The sequence below is a fragment of the Anabrus simplex genome, chromosome 5 (assembly GCF_040414725.1).
Source record: "Anabrus simplex isolate iqAnaSimp1 chromosome 5, ASM4041472v1, whole genome shotgun sequence".
In the NCBI taxonomy this organism is placed as follows: Eukaryota; Metazoa; Arthropoda; class Insecta; order Orthoptera; family Tettigoniidae; genus Anabrus; species Anabrus simplex.
Genome location: NC_090269.1, coordinates 25,741,963 through 25,768,801, shown reverse-complemented (window position 1 = coordinate 25,768,801; position 26,839 = coordinate 25,741,963). Strand labels below are relative to the sequence as shown.

Genomic DNA, 26,839 nt, shown 5'->3' with positions numbered 1-26,839 from the left:
TGACTATAGACAGCTGAACAGCTTACCTACTTAAGAAGACAGTTGAATTATCTTAAATTACGAAATTCACATCTTTAACAGTCTATCAGCTTTATTTTTTCTTATCCTCCAATAGGAGTATTCAAGGAAACACATTTCTATTTCATTATAAAGATTGAGCTGTTTATTGCTCTACCTTCAACAGGTTTTGGGCGCATTGACTCAGCGCTCTGGAAAGTGTAATCTTGTGAACTTGCGACATGCAGCTTGATACTACGATTTTAACGAAGAACATTCTAATAATTTGATGTTAGACAAACACCTAAATTGATATCCTCTTTCTATTATTTGTAAGAACAATCAGGATCCTGATTATTCACCATACAGGTTGAGTTTGAGGCTGATGATGCCCTTAATATGGGCGAAACATGTCCTTGTAACATTTTATAATAAGATTTAATTCTTAATTTACTAGATCTTTTTGTATTGAATAGGTGGATATTAAAAATAACACTTGTAACATACTTTGTATTTACGTACATTTTAATATGGACCTAACGTGAGAATTATAACGTGTAAGAGTGTAAAATGCGATAAAAAGTTTCAAACTGAACAGCAGTCAAAAACAACTTCACATCTCAGATCAAAAGAACAGAGTAAGAATATGCAACACTACTTTTAACTGACATGGAAAAATAGTGCGAAGTTAGTACACTTTCCGCTGATGTTTGTAAAATTTTTGTATGAAGGTTGAATAATTCACATCTATGTTCGTTTCTTGAAAGGTATTGTGCTAATCAAAGGATACCAGACGAATCTACCCTTAGGAAGAACTATTTACTTTCAAAGCACGCTTCTGTCGTGGATTTGATACGATCTGACATAGAAGAGAACCGTGTCTGGATATCGGTAGATGAAACAACTGATTTGTGTGGTCGATGCATTGCAAACTTCGTAGTGGGTAAACCATGTCCAGAAGAACCCGGCTAACCTTATTTACTTCCATGCAAAGTGCTAGAAAAATCCAACCACGCTAGTTGCAAGATTTGTAACAATTCCCTCCGACTTCTGTGGCCTAGTGAATCAGAGAGTGATGTTACAAAGTGCGCCTTTTAGTCACAGATGCAGCTTCGTATACGGTGAAAGCTGGTCAGTCTCTTTGAGTATTTTTTTTTCCACATCGCATCAACGTCACATGTTTGGCCCATGGATGGCATCGTATTGTAGAAAAGATTCGTACCTTCTTTCCATAGTCAACAAGTAATTTCAAGTAGGAAAAAATCTGTTCCTAAAAGCACCGGCTCATGTACAGTTGTACAACAGTCATCTGCCTCAGGTTTCATACTGCGTATGTTCGTAAAGCAACGTGCGCATTTGAATCAAACTGTAGAGGCTATAAAGATATCAGTTTCATCCATGTGCACTATTCGTCACTTTCAGAGGCGATTAAGGGCCTAGAAACTCAAGGTGCACCTCTACATGAATCAACACCCATTAGTTCTTTAAATGCTGTCCGGTGGTGAAACTGGAGAAAATGTTAAAAGGAAATTCAGTGCGGTGTTGGACTTAAACCCAGGACTGAAGAAGGTTCGATCCATAAGCAACTACATAACTGGAATCAGGCAGTCTTTGCCGGAAGAATGTTCCGAGCAGTCAGTGCCAGTGTACAAGTATTGCCTGGTTACGACCGTTGATGTAGAACAATCTTCAGCGTATAAATTAATTCTGTCCGACAACAAAGTCATTGATCCCTGAAAACATTGAAAAAACTGTAGATAACCTACTGCCATGCATCATGAATGAATGAAACATGATTATCAATTTAACACTGAGTTGAAATTAAATAATGCATTTGGTAAGTGTATTTTTTTTATTTTAGTGCACATTTTCGTGCATATTTTCAACAATTTTAGTGCATATGTGCATGCATATTTTTGGAGGTTTTAGTGCATATGAATCCGGGCCCTAGCCATGAAGTAATCTTTAGTTTTCCCAAACTGCAGAAACATTTCTGTAATTTGAAGCTACCCAATGTGGTACAGTTGCTGGTCCATATCGTCACAAATATTTCTCAGTTCTCTGGCATTTTTAGATGACTGATGATATAATGTATAAGGTATGTCAAGAAATGACTTTCATCTGTGAAGGAAAGTCCTTCCTAACCTCATCTACAACAGGGATTTCAAGTCTATGGTTTGCGCAGTGCCAAAACAAGATATGTGGATATTGCTCCTTAATCAATGTCATTATACATTTCAGCTCCAATAGGCTTAACTATGTTGATACAAGCATTGGTCGAATGAAGAATTTGGCTCATGTCACTTCCATTCACTTCTTGGAGATGAACTTCAGATTCCAAATAATTGAATGCCTGACTTTTCTTTGCAACTTCATAGGTTGCTCTGAAGATTTTAGAGGTTATTTCTTTGTCATGTTCAAAACCTTGAGTAAGAGAGACCTCAAACTTTTTTCTTTTAGCAGCTAATATGTTAGTGACCACCTTTACAAATGGAGCTGATTTTATTATTGTGGATTTTTTTTTCATAGTGAAGTAATTTGATTTTTTTTATTTTTCACCATTTGCCTGTTACTTAGAAATATTCATACCTTGTTTGTTTCTGTCCAGGTCCAAACTGATTACTTCTACACATAGAGCTTTTTATTTTTCACAATTAATGTCATTTTTTTTCGTTTGTTTCAAAAATCAGCTTCCTGCTCAGGAAGATTTTCATTCATGACCATTCGGTAGCCACAACCACTTGTTCAGCTTTCACAGATTCGATCAAAGCACTTTTCCACAAACTTATTTTTCTTCTTGCTACGGGCTTTACGTCGCACCGACACAGATAGGTCTTATGGCGACGATGGGATAGGAAAGGGCTAGGAGTTGGAAGGAAGCGGCCGTGGCCTTAATTAAGGTACAGCCCCAGCATTTGCCTGGTGTGAAAATGGGAAACCACGGAAAACCATCTTCAGGGCTGCCGATAGTGGGATTCGAACCTACTATCTCCCGGATGCAAGCTCACAGCCGCGCACCTCTACACGCACGGCCAACTCGCCCGGTAACTTATTTTTCAGCATACTACATTCACTCGATTCAGTCTCACGAATTTTTAATTTCTTACCTACCCGAGCGGAAGAGAAGAACTGGGTGATTTTCTAGTTCATTGCTTTTGATAAGACCATAGGAAACAAACAAACTATCACATAGAATTTTCAACAGACGCAACCACAGCACACAAAACAACAAAATTAAGTGAACAGAAAACGAAGTGAAACTGACCACAGTCACACGAAGAAAGTTTCCAAATTTAAGCGGCAAGCATGTACAGTTGAAAGAGTAGTGCTGTAGAACCAGATCAATATAATATACTTCATGATACTGTCGATAACTATGGATGAAAGTTGATCTACCGATACTTCCTGATGCCATAATTTGACACCAAGCGATGATTGGAGACACACTTTTAAACAATGTGAATTCAAATCTCATCACAACTTTTACAATTTAAAGTTTACCAGTACACGTACTGGCAGAAAGAAAAAAAAAAAAACCTTGATAACTTAATAATACAATCATCAGCATCGTTTTAATTTAATGGCTTTGATATTTATTACGATTACAACTCAACTAATATTGGTATTAACCCATTCACTGCCAAACTGTATATATACGTTATTGAACACCGTGCCTCGTTCGCCAAACCCGTATATATATACGTTTCGGTGCAGTGTGTACTTCACCGATCTTACAAATGTACGCGATATAGTGCCGTGCTTTGAGATTCCGTGGAAATGCTCAAAGAAGTTCTGTACGGCAGATATACCACTCCATTTCGCGTGTTTTGAAACCGATCTGGTGTTATTTCAGCTTCTTTGGAGTGGAACATCTTTCCCGCTTACGTGTAGTCATCATGGCGTCTTGAAGTATACATTCATCTCTTGTTGACGAAGAAATTGAATGTTTCCTCATAAATAGTGATTCTGGAGTGCTATATTTTGATCATGAAGATGGAGTATATACATGTGGTGATACTGAACTACAAGAAAGTGCGAGACAAAGCAGGAACAATGAATCTCATGTGGAATTGTCACCCCTTCCTCAGATAAATTATTTTTCCCCAAATGTAAATGATTTTGATAATACCAGTTCTTGGATCAACAATTTTATATTATATTTCAGTAATAGTATCACCGAGCAGAGTAGCCGCGCGTATTAACATGCTACGTCTATGGAGCCAAGCTCTGCACTCGGCAGGCGAGTGGGTTCGGACCCCACCGTCAGCTGTCCTGAGAATGTTGGTTTTTTTTTTTTTTTTTTTTTTTGTACTCCTAAGCAAATATCGGGACAGTTCCTATTCATAAACCACAGCCGATTCCTTCCACTTCCTTACCCAGTTTAATTCACCAACATTCATTTCATATTCATTATCTTCCCAACTGAGATTTGCATCGGGAAGGGCATCCGGCGGTAAAAATATTGTGTAAAATATAATCTCACTTCATTCCCAACCCAGTATTGGGCTGCAGGGCTAAGGGGACGATGGCATTCCATTAATTGTATCAGTAAACATGTATCTGTGAAAGTGCTTCTTCCTTTAAAAAAAAAAAAAAAAAAACCAGCCCAGAGGGCTAGCCTGGTCATCAAAACTCAGCAGTGAAAAGGTTAAAAAGATGGCTGATAAAATTCTTTGAGAAAGTTAAGAACTGTTCCAGCCTCAGAAATGTGAGGGAGCAAAGACATTTTTTGTGAACTGCGGTTTTCTGTCTAGAACTGTAAATGGAGGTAGTGATGATGAGAGGTGACAATGTTAAAATAAAATTCAAAGAATATAAAGTAAATAAGAGCTGCAATCTGACCACATGATGCAGGAACTGATTGATGAGCCTTCCATCTCATTCCAATACATCCAATTCTCATAACCTAACTATCTTATAACACTTAATCTATTAAACAAAACAACACAAGCTCTAATAGGATTCTGGCAAAATATGGCTCAAGTCACTTTTCAATAAGATCTCATTCTTCCCCCAGTTTCATAGAAATCACTACCTTATTTCTCTAAACATATAAGATTCAAACCTTCTTTTTTGAACGAGTAATCCAACCAATGAAAGTTAGTGCCTTCACTCTTAATGATTCACCAAGTGATTTATTGCTGCCAAATTCAAGACACATTTCAACCAAGGGCTTAATATGGGGTACTATCACGACAACAGCCGACTCAACCAGATCGTCAAACAGTTCCATCACTTCACATGCCTTGGCTTCATCTGTAAGTGTAAGAGCTTTCACTGACTGCATCACACGTGGCATTAACTGGTGGTATACATTCACCATCTGGAAAACAAGATGAAACACATGAATTTCTGATTATCAAATTCAATTTAGTGCAATAGATAATCAAAGCATAATAAGAAAACTAAGTTCTCCTGCAAAATAACTCCACATAACATAGAATTTTTTCCCATAAAATCAGGTTGCTTGGCGAAAACGCAATACTTGAACAAACTTGAAGTGATCTTTAAAGTGAGGAAATCTACAAAGGTTCTTCAAAAAATAAGGTAACTAGAACTAGCAATGAGAAACTTTATTTGACAGGCAGATATAAGGATACACATTAGTAGGGTACTATGAGCCCCCGTGGCTCAGGCGGCAGCCTCTCACCGCTGAATACCGTGGTTCAAATCTCGGTCACTCCATGTGAGATTTGTGCTGGACAAAGCAGAGGCGGGACAGGTTTTTCTCCGGGTACTCTGGATTTCCCTGTCATCTTTCATTCCAGCAACACACTCCACTATCATTTCATTTCATGTCAGTCATTAATCATTGCCCCACAATTCCTATCCTCGCTGCAAGTTGGAGGCTTAATTCATCCCCCCCCTGACCCGGTCATTGACTGGAAAACAGGTTGTAGGTTTTCATTTTCATTAGTAGGGTACTGATATGCATTACTATTCAATAGCACCATTCTTAACTGAGTGCTTATTCCAATGGTAAAGAATGGCATCAATGCCGGCAGGGAAGAAATCTCTGTCCAGTTCCTGAAGCCACTGCATGCTGAACGACCGTATTGTCATAGAATCACCTACCACCTAGATGCTTCTTCAACGGTCCGAAGAGATGGAAATCACTAGGGGCTAGGTCAGGGTTTTAGGGATGATGGTCCAGATAGTTGATTTCTGTGCCAGGGAGCAGCAGAGAATCTGTTACTTACTGTGACATACTGGAGCATTTGCAGGTAGCAATGAGCAGAAACGACCTGGACTTCTCTCAACAGGTGTTGTGTAACTGCAATTGTTATGGTGCTTTTGGTGGGAGATACTGGACCATCCTTCTTACAGCCACAACCTGGCACTCACTAATTTCCATCTCTTCAGCCTGTTGAAGAACCACCTGGGTACTTAGTGATTCAACAGCGATATGGCCATTCAGCATGCCGCCATGATGAGGCTTCAGGGACTGGATGAAAATTTCTTCCATGCCAGCATCGATGCCTTGGTGTACCACTGGAGCAAGAGCTTCCACAAGAATAGTAACTATGTATGTTGAACAGTAACGTACACCAGTGTTCTACTATTGTGTATTCTTATATCTGACTGTAAAATAAAGTTAGCTTGTTACTCCCTTTTTTTTTTTACGGTTTGTTTTACATCACACTGACAAAGATAGGTCTTATGATGACAATGGGATAGGAAATAGCTGGGAGTAGGAAGGAAGCTCATAGCTGCGCGACCCTAACAGCATGGACAACCTGCTCAGTCCCATAAATATTATTTTGCATCTTGACACACGTTAATGTGAGTAGAAGGATATCAACTGCAAAGATCAAACCCAGAATATCTTAATACATAGACCATGACCACTAAATGACATAATAATACTTAATTTGGGGATATTAGGTCACATAATATTAATAATCTGCTGATGCGTTTCGATCCTGCAAAGGATCATCTTCAGAGCAATAACAAATAATGTATTGGCAACTGTCGCTTCTTGAGATATGGAGAGGTTATTTTCTCAAAGCTTTCTGACTGGAATATATCATCTGAATTAAAATTGGCACCTTGTTCAAATTCTCACATAGAACACAAACCAAATATCTAATCCAACAGATACTCAAAACCTTCAATGAAGAGTTATTAATCAACCCTGCCTGCCAACATTTATATCAGATCTACAGAGCACCCACGCTCAATTTAGATCTTAGCTGCCCTTCACACACTAGTCCTAGGGAAATTCCCAACCAAAGTCACTGGGTTCAAATTTCCTAAGTGGAGGAAGAGTTTAATGGGGGATCCTAAATGCTTTCTGCACACATTTTCACAACAGTCATTTTCTGTAGAAAAGCATACTTTGAAACATTCCATTCAATTCATTTTCTGGTATCACAAAAACCATGCAGGAAACCAATTCTGGTATTTTTTTTCACTTAGAAAATAGAAATAAAAAAGAAATCTTCAGAATTTTTTCTACAATTGGCTTTACGCCGCACCAACACAGATAGATCTTATGGCGATGATAGGATCGGAAAGGGATAGGAGTGGAAAGGAAGCGGCCATGGCCTTAATTAAGGTACAGCCCCAGCATTTGCCTGGTATGAAAATGGGAAACCATAGAAAACTGCACCCCTAACCGCACAGCCAACGTGCTCGGTCCTTCAAAATACATTAGAACAGAACATTCCTGCCCTCTAGTTTCGGACCAGCAGATGAGGAGAGAGTAGTAGTTATTATAACCCAAAATGTTTTTATACATGCATACTCCTTACTAGTTATTTGTGCCTTTATAATTAGATGTAAGTAGTAATTTTACATACTATCCGATTTTCTTAAGTTCAAAATGTTAAACAGTGTTATATATTGCAATCCATGTACGAATATATGTTCAATCAGTGGCAAATTACACTATTTTCAAGTATACCATATGAATTAAAATTGGCACCTTGTTCAAATTCTCTCACAGAACACAAACCAAATGGCTAATCCAACAGATACTCAAAACCTTAAATGAAGAGTTATTACTCAACCCTGCCTGCCAACATTTATATAGGGTCTACGGAGCACCCCCCCCCCCCCCCCTCCTTTTCCTTCTTGGATTTCCTGCTTTATAACTTTCTGCAAGTCCTGCCAAATCACTTCTTGGGCTTTCTTCAAACCAGCTTCTTGCCTTTCTTGGAATTTTCTCAATCCCATTTCTTGTACTTCCTAGATTCTTGTTTCCATTTTTTCAGCTCCAACTTGTACTTCCTGAATTTTCTCTTGGGATATCTTTTCCATCATCTGTTGTCCTCCTTGAATTTTCTCTTGGATCAACTTTTCCATCACCTCCTGTCCTCCTTGAATTTTCTTTTCAGTCGCATTCTGCCCTTCTTCCATGTTCTTTCCTAATACATCATGTCTTTCCTGAATTTTACTCACTCTTCCAGCTAGGTCTTCCAGTAGAGCCTTGATCTGAGTGATGACTGTATATAATATAACATAATTCCCTCAATAGTTCCCAACAACACTCTAATAATCCCAATCACCGAGCTCAATAGCTGCAGTCGCTTAAGTGCGGCCAGTATCCAGTATTCAGGAGATAGTAGGTTCGAACCCCACTGTCAGCAGCCCTGAAAATGGTTTTCTGTAGTTTCCCATTTTCACACCAGGCAAATGCTGGGGCTGTACCTTAATTAAGGCCACGGCCGCTTCCTTCCCACTCCTAGCCCTTCCCTGTCCCATCGTCGCCACAAGACCTATCTGTGTCGGTGCGACGTTAAGCAAAAAAAAAAAAAAAAAAAAAAACAACCTAATCACTCCAATAGTCTCCCTTCCGAAACTCTCTGACAAAATTTCTCCAAATATGAACCGCCATTTCATTCACCAAATTGCGCGTGGCAACCTCGTCTCGAGAGGTCATCGATGGACCCAGTCCCAATGAACCACTGTATGGTCCAATAAACAAACATTCTGCTTGTCTTAAGCTTTTTAAGGGCGTGAGAATGTCTGAAGCTGATTTCCCAAACCTAGGAAGAGCTATCACCGCCATATGATTTTCATACCATATTTGCTCGCATATAACTCGCAAATTTTTGACAAAAAAAATAAGTGTGAAAATTTTCGATGTGTGATATATGTGGGGATTTGTGTTCAAGAGATCGCATTCCCGAAAAAAAACATAAAATTTGCATTAGGCTATTGAAACAAGACAACTGACATACTTACCCTATTCACTGTCACTGCCTTCAGTCTCCGAGCTATTCTTGCGTGCATCATTCTAGTCATCATCTCATACTGCATCATCCTGACTTCCGTCCAACGCATTTGTGATGCCTGTCTTCAAGAAACTCTTCACAATAACATCTGTCGACACCATAACCCATGCCCACATAACCCAATCACACACGAGTTCAAATGACGGCGTCTTTATTTTGCCTGCTGGCGTCAGCTCATGCTCCCCTCTTGCCATCCATTCGGCGTACAATTTACGCATGTTGTCCTTGAAGGGCTTGTTGACCGAAACATCTAAGGGCTGTAGACAATGTATGAGTCCACCCGGAAATATAAGATCAGTTTTCATTTCCTGAAGACATTTCTTCGCGTCTTCCACCAAGTGTTCGCAGAAACTGTCCCACACTAGCATTGCTGGGCGTCGAAGCAGTGCCCCTGGCCGTGCTTCCCACACCATACAGACCCAGTCCCTTATCCTGAACCTGCACATGAATGCCTTTGGGAAACCTCACTTTAGGCACTGTTTTTCTTTTCAGAATAACGTACGGTGGTTAATGCTAGTATCACAGTGCAACGCTGTTTTTCACACCCAGTTGTACGTGCAAGCACGCTAGATTCACACCGCTTGTTGATGGTGGTGTTGCATGACATGTCGAAGTTTATCGGGGTTCGATATGCTCTGCCAATTTGAGATAAGAAGTGATTGTTTTTCTTCTGCATTGCTACATGGCGATGAAAATCTATGATCTATGAAATCACTTGGCATTCTCTGGCAGAGAGATGTTCGCATTCGCAGACACAATCCCTTTCGTGTCGTGAATCTACGGATCCAAGCCGTTTCATTTTAAAATCCAAACAGCTCATTCCTCCTTTAAATGCTAGTTTACGCACTTTGAAATGTAGCATCTTGTGCAAAATACTAAAGCCATCGTCTTCCAGCTCAGGAAACTTACCAGTTTTCGGCCCTCTGAATGCCTTACGTGATCGGTTGGTGGTTTCCAGTGCAGCTTTCTGTTTATGCCAGTAGTGAACATTAAACTCAGTCACACTGAATTCTCAACTGGCAGCACTGTTACTATGTTCTTCAGCATATTTTAATCACTTTGAGTTTAAACCCAGCCGTATAACTCCCACATTTCTCCATAACTTAAAGATCGACTTACAGAAGAAAATTTAACTGAGAGACAACAATAAAATATGAAGACAGAATACTGGTACTTGTTGACAATATAACAGATGGACGATACCTAATACCATGATAACTTGACTGCTGGACAGGGAAACACTCCCAGTTCACGTGATCAGCTCTGCCGGACAGGTAGCGATAAGCATACTGACAAAGACGTAAGAATGAGAGGGATGGCTGTGTGTGACTGACTGGCTAGGAATGAGGCCTTGGGACGGGGGGTTTGCGAGTTAGGTATTTTTGTTACAACAGCTAGCCTCAACCGTTCTAAGGTAGAAAGAAATACAGCTTCTTCTTGTACTGTCACATACAAAGTACCATAACAGCAATTGGTACAGTTCCGATATTTAATGTAGGCACGTCCACGGAATACCCAAACTTTATTTCGTGTATATTCTGTATGTCTTTATGACGTCAGAAATTAATGCAAGTTATGTGCGGGGATTTTTCCCTCTGCAATTTCAAATGTTAAAACTGGGGTGCGAGATATACGCGGTGGCGAGTTATATGCAAGCCAATACGGTAATCCCTCCACTGCTACTACTTCCAAAAATAAACTTTCTCTTCTACAGCTCAACTCATCAGACTGGCTTCCCTAATGTATTGTTGCAAGGCTGTTTTCCAGCCTTGAAAATTAATTGAACAGTGTAGTTAAAAGTTTGTAACAGTATTTATGGTAAGATTAGGTACAAAGCTGGTTGAAAAGAGCATGGCCAAGACCACCATTCTACAACTGTAACAAACAGATGTGGTGATCATGTATAAAAACAATGCAAAAGCTATGGTATTTGTACGAATACTTGAGGGTTAAGACAACAAATAAGCAGCGGAGTGACAAGTATGAGAGCGGAGTAACAACGAACAGTTATAAGCTAGGGAAACAGTGGAGACATAAGCTTCTGAGCAGCAGCCAAGAGCCTCAAACACACACACTCCTGCTCTCAAAGTCACATTCTGTGCATTTCTACTCTAAGGAACATTTTTCAAATCTAGCATAACAAATATGTAATCTTTTTCTGAATACATGATGAGAGAAAGAGTATTTGTTCCAAAAGTTCTTTTTGATCAGTCATCTCAAATGTAGGCATAATGTTTAGGTAATATGATTCAATATTTACAAAGATTACTAATATGTATCTCACTGATAGGTTACAGAAGTTTTTTATTCTTTCCTTTATAATTGTATAAGTTCTTCAGTCTGCTGAAACCAATTTTGAATAAATAAATTTATAAACTATCTGAAAAAAACATATTATGGTAATAGAATTATACCTGAAATAGAAGCAATGTAATTAAACTAATTCTATTACATTAAACTTAATTAATTTAATTCTAATTACTGGTAAGTAGATTCTTTTTCAGGTATAATTCCTTTACCATATCTTTCCTCTTCAGATAACTTATAAATTTATTTATTCAAAATTTAATTTTGCCAGACTGAAGAACCTAACAGTTGTAAATTAACTGAGTCGAAACTGAAGAGAGATGACTTCAGATATTAAAAGAAAGGTTACACAAGAGTCACTATATGTAAAATTCTAAGCAACAAAAATACAGTAATATATCTATTGAAGACTCACTGCAATGCCTCTAAATATGAAAAGAAGCAGAGAGAAACTTACCGCCTGATCACCTTCTATCAGGGGAACAAAGTGAATCATGGTGAGCAATGTATAGTAAACAAGTGGAGAGCCCAGATCTTGTGCAGAGTTCAGTGTGTTGGCAAACAAATAGACCACAGACTGGACATGAGGCAAGAACTGGTCAGGAGAAACTTCAGTAATCACACTCAGGGTATACATTCCAAGCTGTAAGAAACATCAAACAACATTAAGCACATCATCTGCATCTCTCCACAGGAATAACCAGCATTATCAACAACCACATACCTCTTTGTCAGGAATACTCTCACTGGTGCATAACTGTTGAATAAACTGGAGTACTTCAGGCCAAGTTTGATTCTGAAATTCATGCTTGACTATTGTGCCAATAAACTGAGCAATTGAATTTTTGACAAACTTTTCAGGCTCATTCACCAATGCCTGAAGGATTCCTTGCTTTATCCTAGAACACAAAAGCAATTTATTTATAGATTATGAATGTAAAATCAAAACTATTAAACTTCTTGGCACTGATTTTAAATAACACTGTTGAGAATCTGTACAAGTATTATGCTGCAGCTGGTTGGCACTATTGGAGCTTGCTTACGTTTCCTAACACATTGGTCAAGCAAAAGGCTAGCTAAAAGACCTGGCAAAAATGAATGCTGTTACCCTTTTTTTTTTTAAACAATTTGTTTTATGTTGCACCAAGACAGATAGATTTTATGGTGAGGATGGATAGGAAATTCCTAAGAGTAGGAAGGAAGCGGCCGTGACCTTAATTAAGGTACAGCCCCAGCATTTGCCTGGTGTGAAAATGGGAAACCACAGAAAACCATCTTCAGGGCTGCCGACAGTGGGGCTCGAACCCACTATCTCCCGGATGCAAGCTCACAGCTGCAAGCCCCTAAATGCATGGCCAATTCACCTGGTAATGCTGTTACTATTGTACAAATAAAATTCAGTGTATCTCTCCTGAATAGCCAATCTCCGACTGGGACAAGAAATGTAAAGTAATTGAGGTAAAACTAGGGAAAGGGGTGTTATCAATATAGATTGTTATAAACAACAAAATTAATAATAATGTTATTACTTTTGTGTCCCACTAACTACTTGCGATGGTTTTCGGAGATATCGAGGTGCCGGAATTTTGTCCTCCAGGAGTTCTTTCATTTTTCAGTAAATCTACCGACACAAAGCTGACGTATTTGAGCACCTTCAAATACCATCAGACTGAGCCAGGATCGAACCTGCCAGGTTGGGGTCAGAAGAACAACGTTTCAACCGTCACAGCCACCCAGCCCAGCTAGAACAAAATTAACAACGCCCACAGTATCTTACATCTGACCATTAGAGGAGAGACAGTATGATATTGCTGGAACATACAATCACTAGATTGCGTGCCAAAAGCCTGGATTAAATTCCAAACCTCTCCGCAGTGCTCATATGGAGTTGATGGTGATTCATCCATCGGATGGAAACGTTAAGCCTTGAGCAGACCTCTTGGTGCTATTTGACAGGAGTAGGCTATGTGTTGGCACCGGGTTTCAACCTCTTCCTACTATCATATATCACGACATTCATTTCATCTCATTAACTCCTCTGATGAGGTTGACGTCAGGAAGGGCATCCAGTCATAAAAACCCGCCACGACAGATTCATCTCACCTCATACCCGACCCCGTAGGGAAACGGGACAAGGGTTGGACAAACATACAATCCCCATGTGACTAATTCACCACTTTTTATTTGACCTACAACATGTTCATATCAAGTAGTCTACCATGCTGTCATCTGCTCAGAAGCTCTGTATGCCTCTCCAAGTGCCAGAACCTTCATAGGAAGGTCTAGCTGAAAAACTAGGGATCAAAGAAAGGAAGATTCTCAGGAAGATAATAGGGTAAGTCAAAATAGAGGGTGAATACAGGAGGCGACACAATCAAGAGCTCTGTAACTACACAGAAAAGATCACGGACGTGGCTAAGAAGAGACATCTGACCTTCTATGGGCATATATCAAGGATGAATTCTGACAGGGTGACCATTCATATCCTATCCTACCAGTAGACTGAGAAAAGTTTTCAACCCACGGTTAACAGAGGTGGCAATATATCTTCAGGAACTAGGAATAGTTGAAAGTGACATCACAGACCGTTCACCACTCAGAAGTATTCTGAGACACAGGAAGTTCCAGGACAATCCACCCTGTAAAAATACAGGTACCCTCTGGACAAAGGAGAGGAGGGAGATACACAGCCAGAGAACGCGCATGCACTGGGCAAACATCAAAGCCCACTCCCAGCAAAAAAGTTGAATATCATGGTCCTTAGCTGGCCTTATCAAAATAGAGGGCGGGAAATAACACCATGACTTTGTGCTGTATCAAACCATTCTGTGAAAATAACTTCTTGTAAAAAGAATGTTGAAATTTACTACAAGTGCATTGTATAATTATAGATCAAGGAACACAGATTTTTAATTTTCCTCAAACCAGGATTCGAAAGGAAAATGAAAAATCTATCTATGACCCTTGATCTCATGCTTGCTTATGACACCGTTTGGAAAGGCCTTCTCCTGAAACTCATCATCAAGGCTATACCATGTCCATACCAGCCAACTTTTGAAAAAAGAAATCCAGAAGATCCTAAAGTAGAAAAATTTTAACAATACGCGCATCAGAAGACGGCATACTCCTAACATTCCATGCACCGACTCGCAGAATGTCAGTATTCATCTTCCTGATGATCGCCCCCTTTCGTGTAGTCCCTACCCGGAGATCCGAATGGGGAACTATTTTATCCGGCCTCGTTTAGTGATTATGCTTAACTTTTGGACACTAGTGTATTAAATCTTCTATCTCTTCATATATTCTTTTGATTTCCTCATCATCCACTTAACTAGTAGGCATACAGACCTGCACTATGGTGGTGGGCATTGGCTTGGTGTCTATCTTGACAACAATAATTCTTTCAATATGCTGGTCATAGTAGCTTATTCATTTCTATTCATTATTAAACCAACTCCTGCATCTCCCCTGTTTGATTTTGTGTTGATAATTCTGTAGTCGCCTGACCAAAAATCCTGTTCTTCCTGCCAACGTACTTATACCAACTACATCTAACTTTAGTCTATCCATCCCCTTTTTCAGACTCTCTAACCTACCACAATGATACATACTTCTAACATTCCATGCACCGACTCGCAGAATGTCAGTATTAATCTTCCTGATGATCGCCCCCTTTCGTGTAGTCCCCACCCGGAGATCCGAATGGGGGACTATTTTATCCGGGAGGAAGCCATCATCAACACATCATTCATACAGAGAGAACTGCATGTCCTCAGGAGTTAGTTACAGCTGTAGTTTCCCATTGCTTTCAGCCATGTAGCAGTAGCAACACAGCTAAGCCATACTGAGTATCATTACAAGGCCACGTTAGTCAATAATCTAGATTGCTGCCCTTGTAGCTTCCAAAAGGCTGCTACTCCCCTTTCGATGAACCATATGTTAGTCTTGGTCTCTCAACACATACCCATCTGATATGGTTGCACCTGCGGCTCGGCTATCTGCTATCTGCCCCACCGGGGCAACGTCACATGGTTCACAGGGGAGACCAGCATGCCTTATTTAAGCCCAATGACAGAACCGTTAAAAAAATTTCTTCAAGATTTTGAATAATGTTCTCATTCTTTAGCAAAGGAGCGTCAGATTTTGAGACACATGCAAATCTTTTGGGAGCAACCAATTTTCTGACACTCAGTAGTTTTTCTCTTTTCATGGTCTTTGGAACTACCAGCCTCGGCTTTTGGGATCATAAAAGATGTTAAGCTAGTAGTTGATACACACCGAGTATTAACAAGTACCTCATCTTTAAAGAAACCAAGTAGTGGATCCCATTGTTCTAACAGCCTCTGCAGACACCTTCCTAATGATAGCCATCTTGTGCAAACATATTTCAGTATCTTCTTCCTTTCCTTGTTGTGAAGCTCTTGGAGTTTCTTAAGGCGTTCCTTCCTCTTACAACCCTTTTCTAAATAATAGATGATGTCGACTAATAGTTCATCAACTTTAACAGGCAAACTGTTTGCACCTTTCTCAGCAGACAAGTTAATCAAAAGGCATGAGCCACCCAGTACGAAGACAGATGACTGTGCTTCCCTTAAAACAGCAGCAACTCCATTCTTCTTTCCAATCATGACTGGAGCACCGTCGGAACAGAACGCTATACAATTTTGAATTAGTATTTTGTAACACTCCAACTGTGAAATTACCAAATTACCAAGATTACGTTCCGTTGAATCACCCACCAAGGCTGGGACAGACAAAGCTGAGCCAACTATCTTTTCCTCCTTTGCCACAAAACAGGTGACGACAATATGGTAAAGCTTAGCATTACCATTATTACTCCGATCTGTAGGTAAAGAAAATGGTTCACATTGCAGGTAACCAATGAGTTCACTTCTTGAATCCATAGCCATTTCTTTCAAAACGTGTGTGGTTTTCGTACAACCACAGCCATATATTTTTTGCAATTTCTGAACCTGGAAACATTTTCCTAAACAGAGCACCAGCACGATCGGCAGCAGCTAACGGGATATTATGTTCAATTAAAAATGAAGTAAAACAGCATTCCATTCTTACTATATCAAGGTCAGCTCCAGAAGAGGTAAAAAAAAAAAAACGGATTAATTTTCTGACTGCCATCTTTAAATTTTGTGTTGGAGACATGTTTAACAGATTTAATGTGATTTATTAATTCTGTTCTTCCTCCATGAGAAACACTTAGATCACACGAGAACATGGAACAGAATGCGAATATTTCGCCTTTCTGTGATCGTATAAAATAAGGAAATTCAGCAGAATATGCCTCCCGAAAAGATTGATAATATCGTTTCTTAGTTGAACTCATTACAAACACCCCACCATGGCGCAACAGCCCCGAAGGACCATGGCCTACCAAGCGACCGCTGCTCAGTCCGAAGGCCTGCAGATTACGACGTGTCGTGTGGTCAGCACGACGGATTCTCTCGGCCATAATACTTGGCTTTCTAGACTGGGGCCGCCATCTCACCGTCAGATAGCTCCTCAATTGTAATCACGTAGGCTGAGTGGATCTCGAACCAGCCCTCAGATGCAGGTAAAAATCCCTGACCTGGCCGGGAATCGAACCCGGGGCCTCCGGGTAAGAGGCAGGCACGCTACCCCTACACCGCGGGGCCGGCACTCATTACAAACACCACCACTTACAAATTCGTCACACAATTCCATGAGTTTCAGAACTACCATCAATGTTACATCCACACACAAACAAAGTTTTTCAGTTGCTACGAAGCACGACTAAAGTTGTTATACATATAAATTCACAGCCTGCTACTTATCACTGATTTCTTTTCTTCAAAATCACAGTCTGCTACTTGTTTGAGAATATCTCAGTGAATGAAGTAGCAGCTGAGGTTGAAGAGGTGACAAAAGCACGGTGAAAATCGATAATGTGAATATCGATACATTTACCAGTCGAATTTCAAACACTCCATCTTGTATTACCAGCTACTATCAAAAGTCAAACAAATCCAATTTGACCGCAGAAAGCTAAAACAACAGCGCGGATATTCAAAATCTGTACAATAACACTGTTCATCCATACAACGTAAAACACATTCAAAATACGTATATTTTACGGAAAAACTGGAATACTTGGCAGGTATGCATGTCTCAAAATTTTCACCCTGATAATAAATATGCTCCGCAGCAGATTTTTCCAAATTCATACAGAACATGCCCATAGAAGATTCCATAAACTTAATAATGGCTTGCCACAGGGATCAGTCTTGTCTCCCATTCTCTTCAACTTATGCTTCCATGATCTCCCAGAAACCGTATCTTGCAAATTCATATATGTGGATGATATCAACCCCACCATACAAAGAACAGACTTCAATGAGGCGGACAATATTCTATCCCAAAACCTTGACAAGATGGATAATTATTTGAAAAAATAGCGCCTGAAACCTAGTCCACTTAAGACAGAGGTAGCAATGCTCCGCCTAATAACAGGGTAGCAAACTATCAACCTACGATCAAGTTCAGAAACCACACACTACAGTATAATACCAACATAAAACATCTGGGTGTAATTTTAGACAAGTCCTTAACCTATCAACGCCATCTTGAGAAACTGGCTGCTAAGCTTAAAAGCTGTAACAACTTGCCGGGTAGACTAGCTGGAATTTTATGGGCTGCAGATAAGTATATACTAAGAAGAATAACTGCTCTAGCAATAGTATATTCACCAGATAAATATTGCTTCTCTGTATGGCTCAACAGCTCCCACACTAGTCAGGTTGATGTCAAACTGCACCACACAATGAGAATTATATTTCGTACATTGCGCTCCACTTCTATTCAATGGTTATCATTACAGAGCAACATTCAGCCTCCTCACATCAGATGGCAAAGTGCCCTTGATAGACTGTGGACAAGGACACTGAAGAACAGTCACCTCCCAATATATCAGGATACAGATGAAAATGCCGCAACGAGACTGAAATTTCGGAAACCTGCCTTGAAGACAGCAAAGGAATTAGTCAATTCACATTTCAAACATGGTGAAACATGGAAACATGAACGGTCTCAATCACAACCTCATGGCATTGTCAAAATCAGGGATCCTACTACAAAGCTGCCTGGGTTCAACCTTCCTTGCTCCACCTGGACAACACTTAACAGGATACGCTGAGGAGTCGGAAGAAGTGCTTCTGGTGTACATCAGCAGGGCTGGAAAAACTCTCCAGCTTGTGACTGTGGTACTGAAGTGCAAACCATCATGGATGGTTTGAAGGACTGCCCTCTGAGAGCTTTTGTTGGTTCCATCAAGAACATAAATCGTGTGTCCCCTGAGGCACTCTCTTGGTTGGAAGAGCTGGACATTCGTCTGTAAGAGACTAAAAGCCCTCCACATTAACCTCTTTAATGTGGACTTTGCAAGTAGGCCTATATATATATAGTCCATTGTATATCTTTTTTTGTGTGTGTGTGTGAAGAACGTGTACATAGAGTCGATTGTCAACTGCAGCATCATACGCTAAATAAACAATAAATAAATAATTACAGTAATAATCTACACTTGACAAAGAAATTAGTGAAGTGAAGGGAAGCGAGTTGCATGAGAGCAAGAGATATAACAGAAGTGAAACACATCGATTGCTATAGCTTTTTCATACGTGGAAGAACGTTATCTGTAAAAGTCAAACTTGAATAGCTATACATATTACTGGTAAACATTGCATGTGTGGTTCAACCTTCGTCGCTCCACCTGGACAACACTTAACAGGATACACTGCAGAGTCGGAAGAAGTGCTTCCGCTCTACATTAGCGGGGCTGGAAAGACTCTCCAGCTTGTGACTGTGGTACTGAAGTGCAAACCATCGTGCATGTTTTGAAGGACTGCCCTCTGAGAACTTAATTAATTATGGAAGAATGTTATCTGTAAAAGTCAAACTTGAACAGCTATATATATTACTGGTAAACATTGCACGGGTGTAAACGAGCCAATGTAGCCATATTGATTCCATAGTTACGTGGTACAAGCAGCCATAGCATCCACCAAGGAGGAGGCACAATTGCAGAATATGCCATCTGTACAGAGCAAGTCACAAAAGCAACAACGCAACAGAATGTGAAAGTTGTAGAAGATGGCAGCACTTCAACTGCAGTGGTATTACTAGAGGAGAATTTGATACTGCCAAATGGAAGAACTGCAAACTAACCTGGTTGTGTATAGACTGCAAACAAAGGGCATCAAAATTACCAACTTAGGAAAAGAAGAGGTTGGATGTACTAAACTCACACTCGGAGAAGTTACTAGAGATCACGAAAGACAATCTCGAGGAAAAAACAAGGGAAGATATACATAACGCCATCGGTAAAGAAATAGGTTGCTTGCCGAGATCCATGGTAATTTAAGACTACAGCACCGCCACTATCCCCACTGGAGCCCAAATCACATGGCGTCGCACTGATAGATCTTATGGCGATGATGGGATAGGAAAGGGCTAGGAGTGAGGAAGCCTTAAAATACAGACCCAGCATTTGCCTGGTGTGAAAATGGAAAACCACTGAAAACCATCTTCAGGACCGCCGCATATAAACTGACAGCAATGTGACCCAAACCACGCAGCCACACGATGTGACGTCGCCGAGCCTCACCTTGTTGGATCTCTTACAATTTGCTTTACATCACACCAACACAGACAGGTCTTACAGCAATGATGAGATAGAAAAGGGCTAAGAGCGAGAAGGAAGTGATTGTGGCCTTAATTAGGCTAGGACCCCAGGATTTGACTGGTGTGAAAATGGTAAATCCCAGAAAACCATCTTCAGGGCTGCCGACAGTGCGGCTTAAACCCACTACCTCACGAATGCAAGCTCACAGCTGTGTGACTCTAACCGGACGGCCAACTTGCTCGGCCGTTGGATTTCTAAGCTATCTCTCATGAAGGGTCAACGAACGCTTTACCATTCAAATTCTTAAAAGACCAAATTAAATTAACTTACATTAAAAGTAGACGACAGAACTGGGCAAAGAATTGAAAGTTGAACTTTCTGCCGTCTATTATTATTGTGTGTGTTAGGCTACGACATAAAAATGCATGCCTCCTGCGCAAATTACTGAAAGTCTTTTAATGCCATTATATCCTGTAGATGATACATTTTCTACAAGTCCAAATTGGTTTTTCCATTTTAAGATCTCTGGGAAACTTAGGGAATCCTAACCTTTGACCTTGTTTTGCAATGGTCATCCGTGAAACTAAAAGATAAATGACTACGGTATGATCCTCTACCCATTTTTCTGGCTTTTATTATAATCTAAAATTTGTAAATTTATTCCAGCAATCTTGAGATATCTAAAATTCAGGGTGTAAATGAAATAAGGTATGCCATTTGAACTCATGGCAAACATCTTCAAAAGTTTTAGTCCTTTCTTAATTTTATTATAATTATCTACCATAGGCTACATGTTTCAAGAACTACTACTCTCTTCTTCAGCGGTGCCAAAACATCAAACTAAATCCTTGGACTTGATACATTTGTACAATACAGTCATCAACAAAACAAATTATACATAAATCTTGAAATCATTAAAATATTTCTTTGTTTCTAAACTGTTTACTTTACTAAAGGTCAAATTTAACTTTTAATTCAGGATACAGATATTTACATATTATAATATGACAAGCTCCAGCTTGAAAGTCTAAGATGTAAGATAAAGGACTTTGTCCAGTGGAGCATCATCCAGAAACGTGCCCATAACGTTGGCAGCATTTCCTCGCTGGATAGCAATCCCCATCCGCTGCCTCAGGAATTCTGTTGAAAAGGAGTCTCCAGTGATTGTTGATAGTTCTTTGCCAATATCTGAAATCAGACTTTTAGCCTACTGACACCAAGTCCTCATCATTTCGACTGCGAATACCATGAAGATGTAGTTGCTTAATTAGTGTAGGAGAAAATAAAATCACAAAACTTTGACAAACATTTTTGAAAAGTCAGTTGGCATTAGATAATCCTCTCTGGTAAAGAGAATGTCAACATAACTGTGATTTCCCCAGGTCACCTCCCCCTCACCCGGAATGTGAAAAGTAGGTCAATATGTCTCAAGGTTGGTGCACTGCAACCTGCAGATGAGCTCTGAGTACAGGCAAAATCGTTTAGTTAAATCACGAAATGTGCGAGATGAATTTAATTTATGGTGAAACAAGATGTAATGGTGCAGAGGCAGGACGAATGTTATCGGGAACATTTTCCCAACTGAAGACACCCAACTGATCGTGTTTTTATTGCTGTTCTTCAGAGACTTCCACACCAGGGGTGATTATCAAAATTATTTTGATCTCTAAAACAACAATACACCAATCACTTCCACACTTATTAGGTAACTGCACATAACTACCAGTTCAAATATCCCAAACCTTTATGTGAGGCTGCAACAACAACAGCAGCAGTATAGTTACAGGGGAATTTGACAATGTATAAGCAATAAATAAAGTAAGGGATTTTACAAGACGAGCACTGTTATTCTCTTATCAGCTGATTCCTTCCCTCCTCACCCCTGCTAACGGGCAAAGTCATGCTTGGATTATGCAACAACTTTCCTTCACCGACCTAACCTTGCCCCCACCCCTCTAGATACAGCAGACTTAGTTTGCCACTGCTGCCTGAAGAGTTACTGAAAACCCTAAAAACATTGACTTTTTTATACTTAATTTAAAATTTTAAGATAGCTGACAATTTCTTTCTATAGGATGCTTAGAACAGTCTCTTCTGTCACCTGTTAGACGTACCTTATTTCAATTACACCCTGTATAATGTATGAGGCCAGACTGAGAGGCTCAGATGGTAGAGGCGCTGGCCTTCTGACCCCAACTTAACAGGTTCGATCCTGGGTCAGTCTGGTGGTATTTGAAGGTGCTCAAATACGACAGCCGTGTGTTGGTAGATTTACTGGCACGTAAAAGAACTCCTGCGGGGCTAAATTCCGGCACCTCGGTGCCTCCGAAAACCATAAAAGTAGTTAGTGGAACGTAAAGCCAATAACATTATTATAATGTATGAAGTTACCCCGTCTCCCTGCAGAGTACTTTGGTCAACACCATCATCCCCACCCTGTTTTATTATAGTACTTGCAACTTTGCAACTTCTTGGCTTCATTATCAACTTCATCATTGCGTCGTGCAATGTTGCTAGTTAAATATCGACCTTATTAAATCTATGTCAGATTTACTAACACATTACAGAACCTATTTTCAGGACATTCTTTCATACTACCATCTCTCTAAATGTCTTGGTGGCACTTCCGTAATCAATATGCCCACACATGTTTAGGAAACAAGGAAAGCACAAAAAATTATGTTAATCAATATCGGAAGTAGCAAACAAGACAGATCCTTCCTTTATACTTTTTAGGCACACACCAATTAGAAAAATAAAATTGAGACTGTGTAGATCAGTGAAATGCATGCAACCAGTTCCTGTGTTGCTGCTGGCTAGCCGACTATGATGAAGAGAATCCTGTCTGTACCGGGCGAGTTGGCCATGCGGATAGGGGCGCATGGCTGAGAGCTTGCATCCGGCAAATAGTGGGTTTGAACCCCACTGTCGGCACCCGCGACGATGGTTTCCGTGGTTTCCCATTTTCACACCTGTCAAATGCTGGGGGGTGTACCTTAATGAAGGCCACAGCCGCTTCCTTCCCACTCCTATGCCTTTCCTATCTCATCGTCGCCATAAGACCTATCTGTGTCGGTGCGACGTAAAGCAAAGAGCAAAAAGAAAAAGGTCTGTCTGTGATAGAGCTCACATCCTGGCCACACGGTTGCCACATTCTTTGAAAATAAAAAACCCTCCCAGTTTGAAACTCTTGTGGCGTGTGCTGGATGCGACTCCTGTATCCTTGAGAGGAGGGGAGGCCATACTCCCAGGGGATACTAGAGGCCTGAATGCTGCTTCACGGCAGCTAACCTGGTGGCTTAAAAACCAAGACCTCACTAGCTTGCTGTGCAGACCAAAGGTCTGTTACTCCCTAGACTTAACCAAAGCACACCAATGGTCACTTCACTCGCAATATATAACCAAGAGAGTCCCATGATCTTATCCGCATGACAAGAAATTAATTAATGCACCAACGTGGCCAAACTTTCGATAGTGCATTGCGATGTCCGAGCTGTCACTCACCGTGCGAGTGGCTGCGTGGTTTGGGTCACGCAGCTATCAGTTTGCATACGGGAGATAGCGGGCTCGAACTCTACTGTCGGCAGCCCTAAAGATGGTTTTGTATGCTTTCCCATTTTCACACCAAGCAAATGCTGATGCTGTACCTTAATTAAGGCCACAGCCGCTCTCTTGCCACTCCTAGCTCTTTCCTGTCCCATCGTCGCCATAAGACTTACCTATAACGGTTTGACGTAAAGCAAATTCATAAGCAGTAAGTTCCCTACCAATTCGCATTGAAATTGAATTACAAATTGTAAGAGATCCAACATGGTGAGGCTTGGCGACGTCACAGCGAGTGGCCACGCTGTTTGGATCACATAAGTTTATTTAATCTTTTGAGAATCTGAGTGGAAAACTTCCGCTGACCCTTCGCGAGAGATAGCTTACAGATTCAACAATAGAATATGTTGGTGGTGCAGTTAGGGTCGCATAGCTGTGGGATTGCATTCGACGGATAGTGGGTTTGAACCTCACTGTCGGCAGCCCTGAAGATGTTTTTCTGTGGTTTCCCATTTGCACACCAGGTAAATGCTGGAGCTGAACATTGATCAAGGCCATGGCCGCTTCTTTCCCACTCGTAGCCCTTTCCTATCCTATCGTTGTCCATAAAACCTATCTAAGTCGGTGTGACGTAGAGCAAAATTGTAAGAGATCCACCATGGTAAGGCTTGGCAACGCCACAGCTCGCTACACAAGGCCATCAATTTAGGAACTTACTGGTAAGTCTGCCTAGTGACAAAACCATTGGACTGGAGGCAACAGGCTAACAGGCCTCTAGCATCCCCTGGAGTCCTGCTAAAATGTGACAAATAGTGACCAAGTGCCAAGAAGTAAAATTATAGGTGAACACCATGACAATTTGAAACTGCATGGTTTTCTTATTTTCAACAAAGTTGACAGCCTTGTGGGCACACATGATGCGAGCTTTATCGGAGGCAACAGAAAAATAGTGTGCAAAACAACTGACCCAATCCGGCCAATAGCAACATAGAAAATGGTCGCAAATTTCACATTTACAAAGTTTCTGTTTTTATTCTTCTATATGAGTAAGAATACTTCTGGGACGGGTTGTGGGGTCCCTAACACAAGCATAAAGGAAGGATCTCTCATCTATGCTACTTCAGGTATCGTTTCACGTCATTTTTATGTGCTTTTTCAGCAGCAAAGTGTCAACGGAAGCACCACAATTTGGGTAATTCTTATCCTCTGAAAACTATAATACTCTACAGTGTCACTAAACATTTTTGGTATGCATAATACACCCTACATTATTATGTAGGCCTATTTACTTCATGCAGGCTGTTGCAATTTCATTTACTTCCTTATAATCTTTTTCTTCAATTCTGAAATACGTACTTTCTCTCATTGAGTCATCCAAGAGTATTCCTTAGCCTACTAGGCCTAATCCTTAATATGACATTTGGAGTGCAGTTATAGTGAATGCCACATCTGCCTGCTACTGAGAAAATATTTTGCGGGCTTGCCACAGCATTAAACTTGAATCTTGAATTAAGCATGCATATCCAGGTTTCAACCAAGTGTGCAAAAGTCAAAGTAAAGTTTGTGTTTTTAAATTTTTTATGGTGTAGGTCTACTGTACCATTAAAACATTCACTCCTTGTGGACGTCTAAAGCTAACTCTTCCAAAGTTTGAAAGCACAACTGTATCAAGAGCTCGTCTAACTGTTGTTTAATATGCTTACCCATCTCTGACATTCACTGGTAGTTTCATCCAATGCTTTGGCCTATAAAGCCTCTTACGAAGTAAAACAGCAGCATACTGCCGAATTTGGGGATTCTGCGAACTTCCAACAACGTTACACAACGCTGGGATCACGTCAGGACTTTTGAACGCCTCTCTGAGCTCTTTCGTACCCTTAAACACGAGAATCATTCAACATTGAGGTTAGATTTTAATAGTTCATACAACTTTACTTCACTGAATGGGGAAGGAATTCCTACAAAATAATACACACAAACATCAATTAATTCAGCCACTATACACAAACAGACATATCTAACTAAGAATGCACGATAGCCTGTTACACGATACCGGAAAGCACGTGTGTTCTCAAACATAAGGGTTATATTTCTCTCACCATAGAACCTACACTTTATTTATAACATTGACAGTACGGAAATTCTCCCGTCAACGAACCAGAATCGTTTTACTTTCTCATAAAACACTTACTTTCTGAATGACAGCATTATCTGCCACCAACAATTTGGCTAAAATATCCTCCATTATCGTCTAAACGAACAACACCCTCAGACTGACTTTTTTTCTTTCACTTTTGCATCACTGACTCACTACGTTGATTGTTAGAGGCCACCTCCCCTTTTTTGGGGTAAAAGTTACGCAACTTCAACTTAACTTTCTCAAGTAGCAACAATGTAAACAAACTAATCATGAATGATATCTAATGGGAGAATTCATAAAATTACTACATGAAACGTGTGTATTCAGCACTCTGGAAACAGGGCAATCGAAAGGAAAGGAATACTGTTATCTTCGCACAAAATTGAAACAAATACTAATATTTGGAGCAATAGCACAGTAGATATACATATTCATTAAACATGCAATAACGCTGGAGCAAAGGCAGGTGGAATTGAACAAATAAAAATGCGTTCCTTTGAGCGAATGTCAACTTTCCGCACAGGCATAGCGCGAGTCAGGAATCATGTATGATTCTGTGTCAATGAAACACAATTCTAAGTGCTCACGTCCTTTTTGCCTACGACAGAGGGAAAGAACGCACTGTATCAATATTCGACTTCGCTCGAATTAATTTCTCTAAATGAATAGGATACAAAGCAAAGAGGATAACAACATTAACCTGTGACGATGAGTACGATATGTTTTAACATTCCGAAGTTGGTTATACGTTACTCAGGTCGATGTATTTATTAACAAAGGAGGTTCGATAATGCGATGGAGTAGCATTCACACGATGTTTTTAATCTAGTACATAGATAGTAGCAGCAGTAATTTATTCACAGCTATGTGTACATTTCCTTTTCAACATAACAGAAAACCAACAGTCATCTCACATAAGAAATGCTTTTTGTGTAGGCTTGCCTGAATTTACAATAC

At 40.2% G+C, this 26,839-nt stretch overlaps 1 protein-coding gene across 1 annotated transcript in view; it reads right to left on the bottom strand.

The window, feature by feature from the left end:
* The window catches only part of LOC136873685 (importin-4), a 218,501-nt gene extending 192,014 nt beyond the window's left edge, over positions 1–26,487 (bottom strand). The window contains exons 1-5 of the mRNA XM_067146801.2: positions 25,934–26,487; positions 25,446–25,618; positions 12,268–12,442; positions 12,001–12,186; positions 5,063–5,320 (exon numbers count right to left, since the gene is read on the bottom strand). Of these exons, the coding sequence (XP_067002902.2) occupies positions 5,063–5,320; positions 12,001–12,186; positions 12,268–12,442; positions 25,446–25,618; positions 25,934–25,987 (846 nt within the window). The 5' untranslated portion in view covers positions 25,988–26,487. The remainder of the gene's footprint in view (positions 1–5,062; positions 5,321–12,000; positions 12,187–12,267; positions 12,443–25,445; positions 25,619–25,933) is intronic.
* Positions 26,488–26,839: the final 352 nt, after the last annotated feature.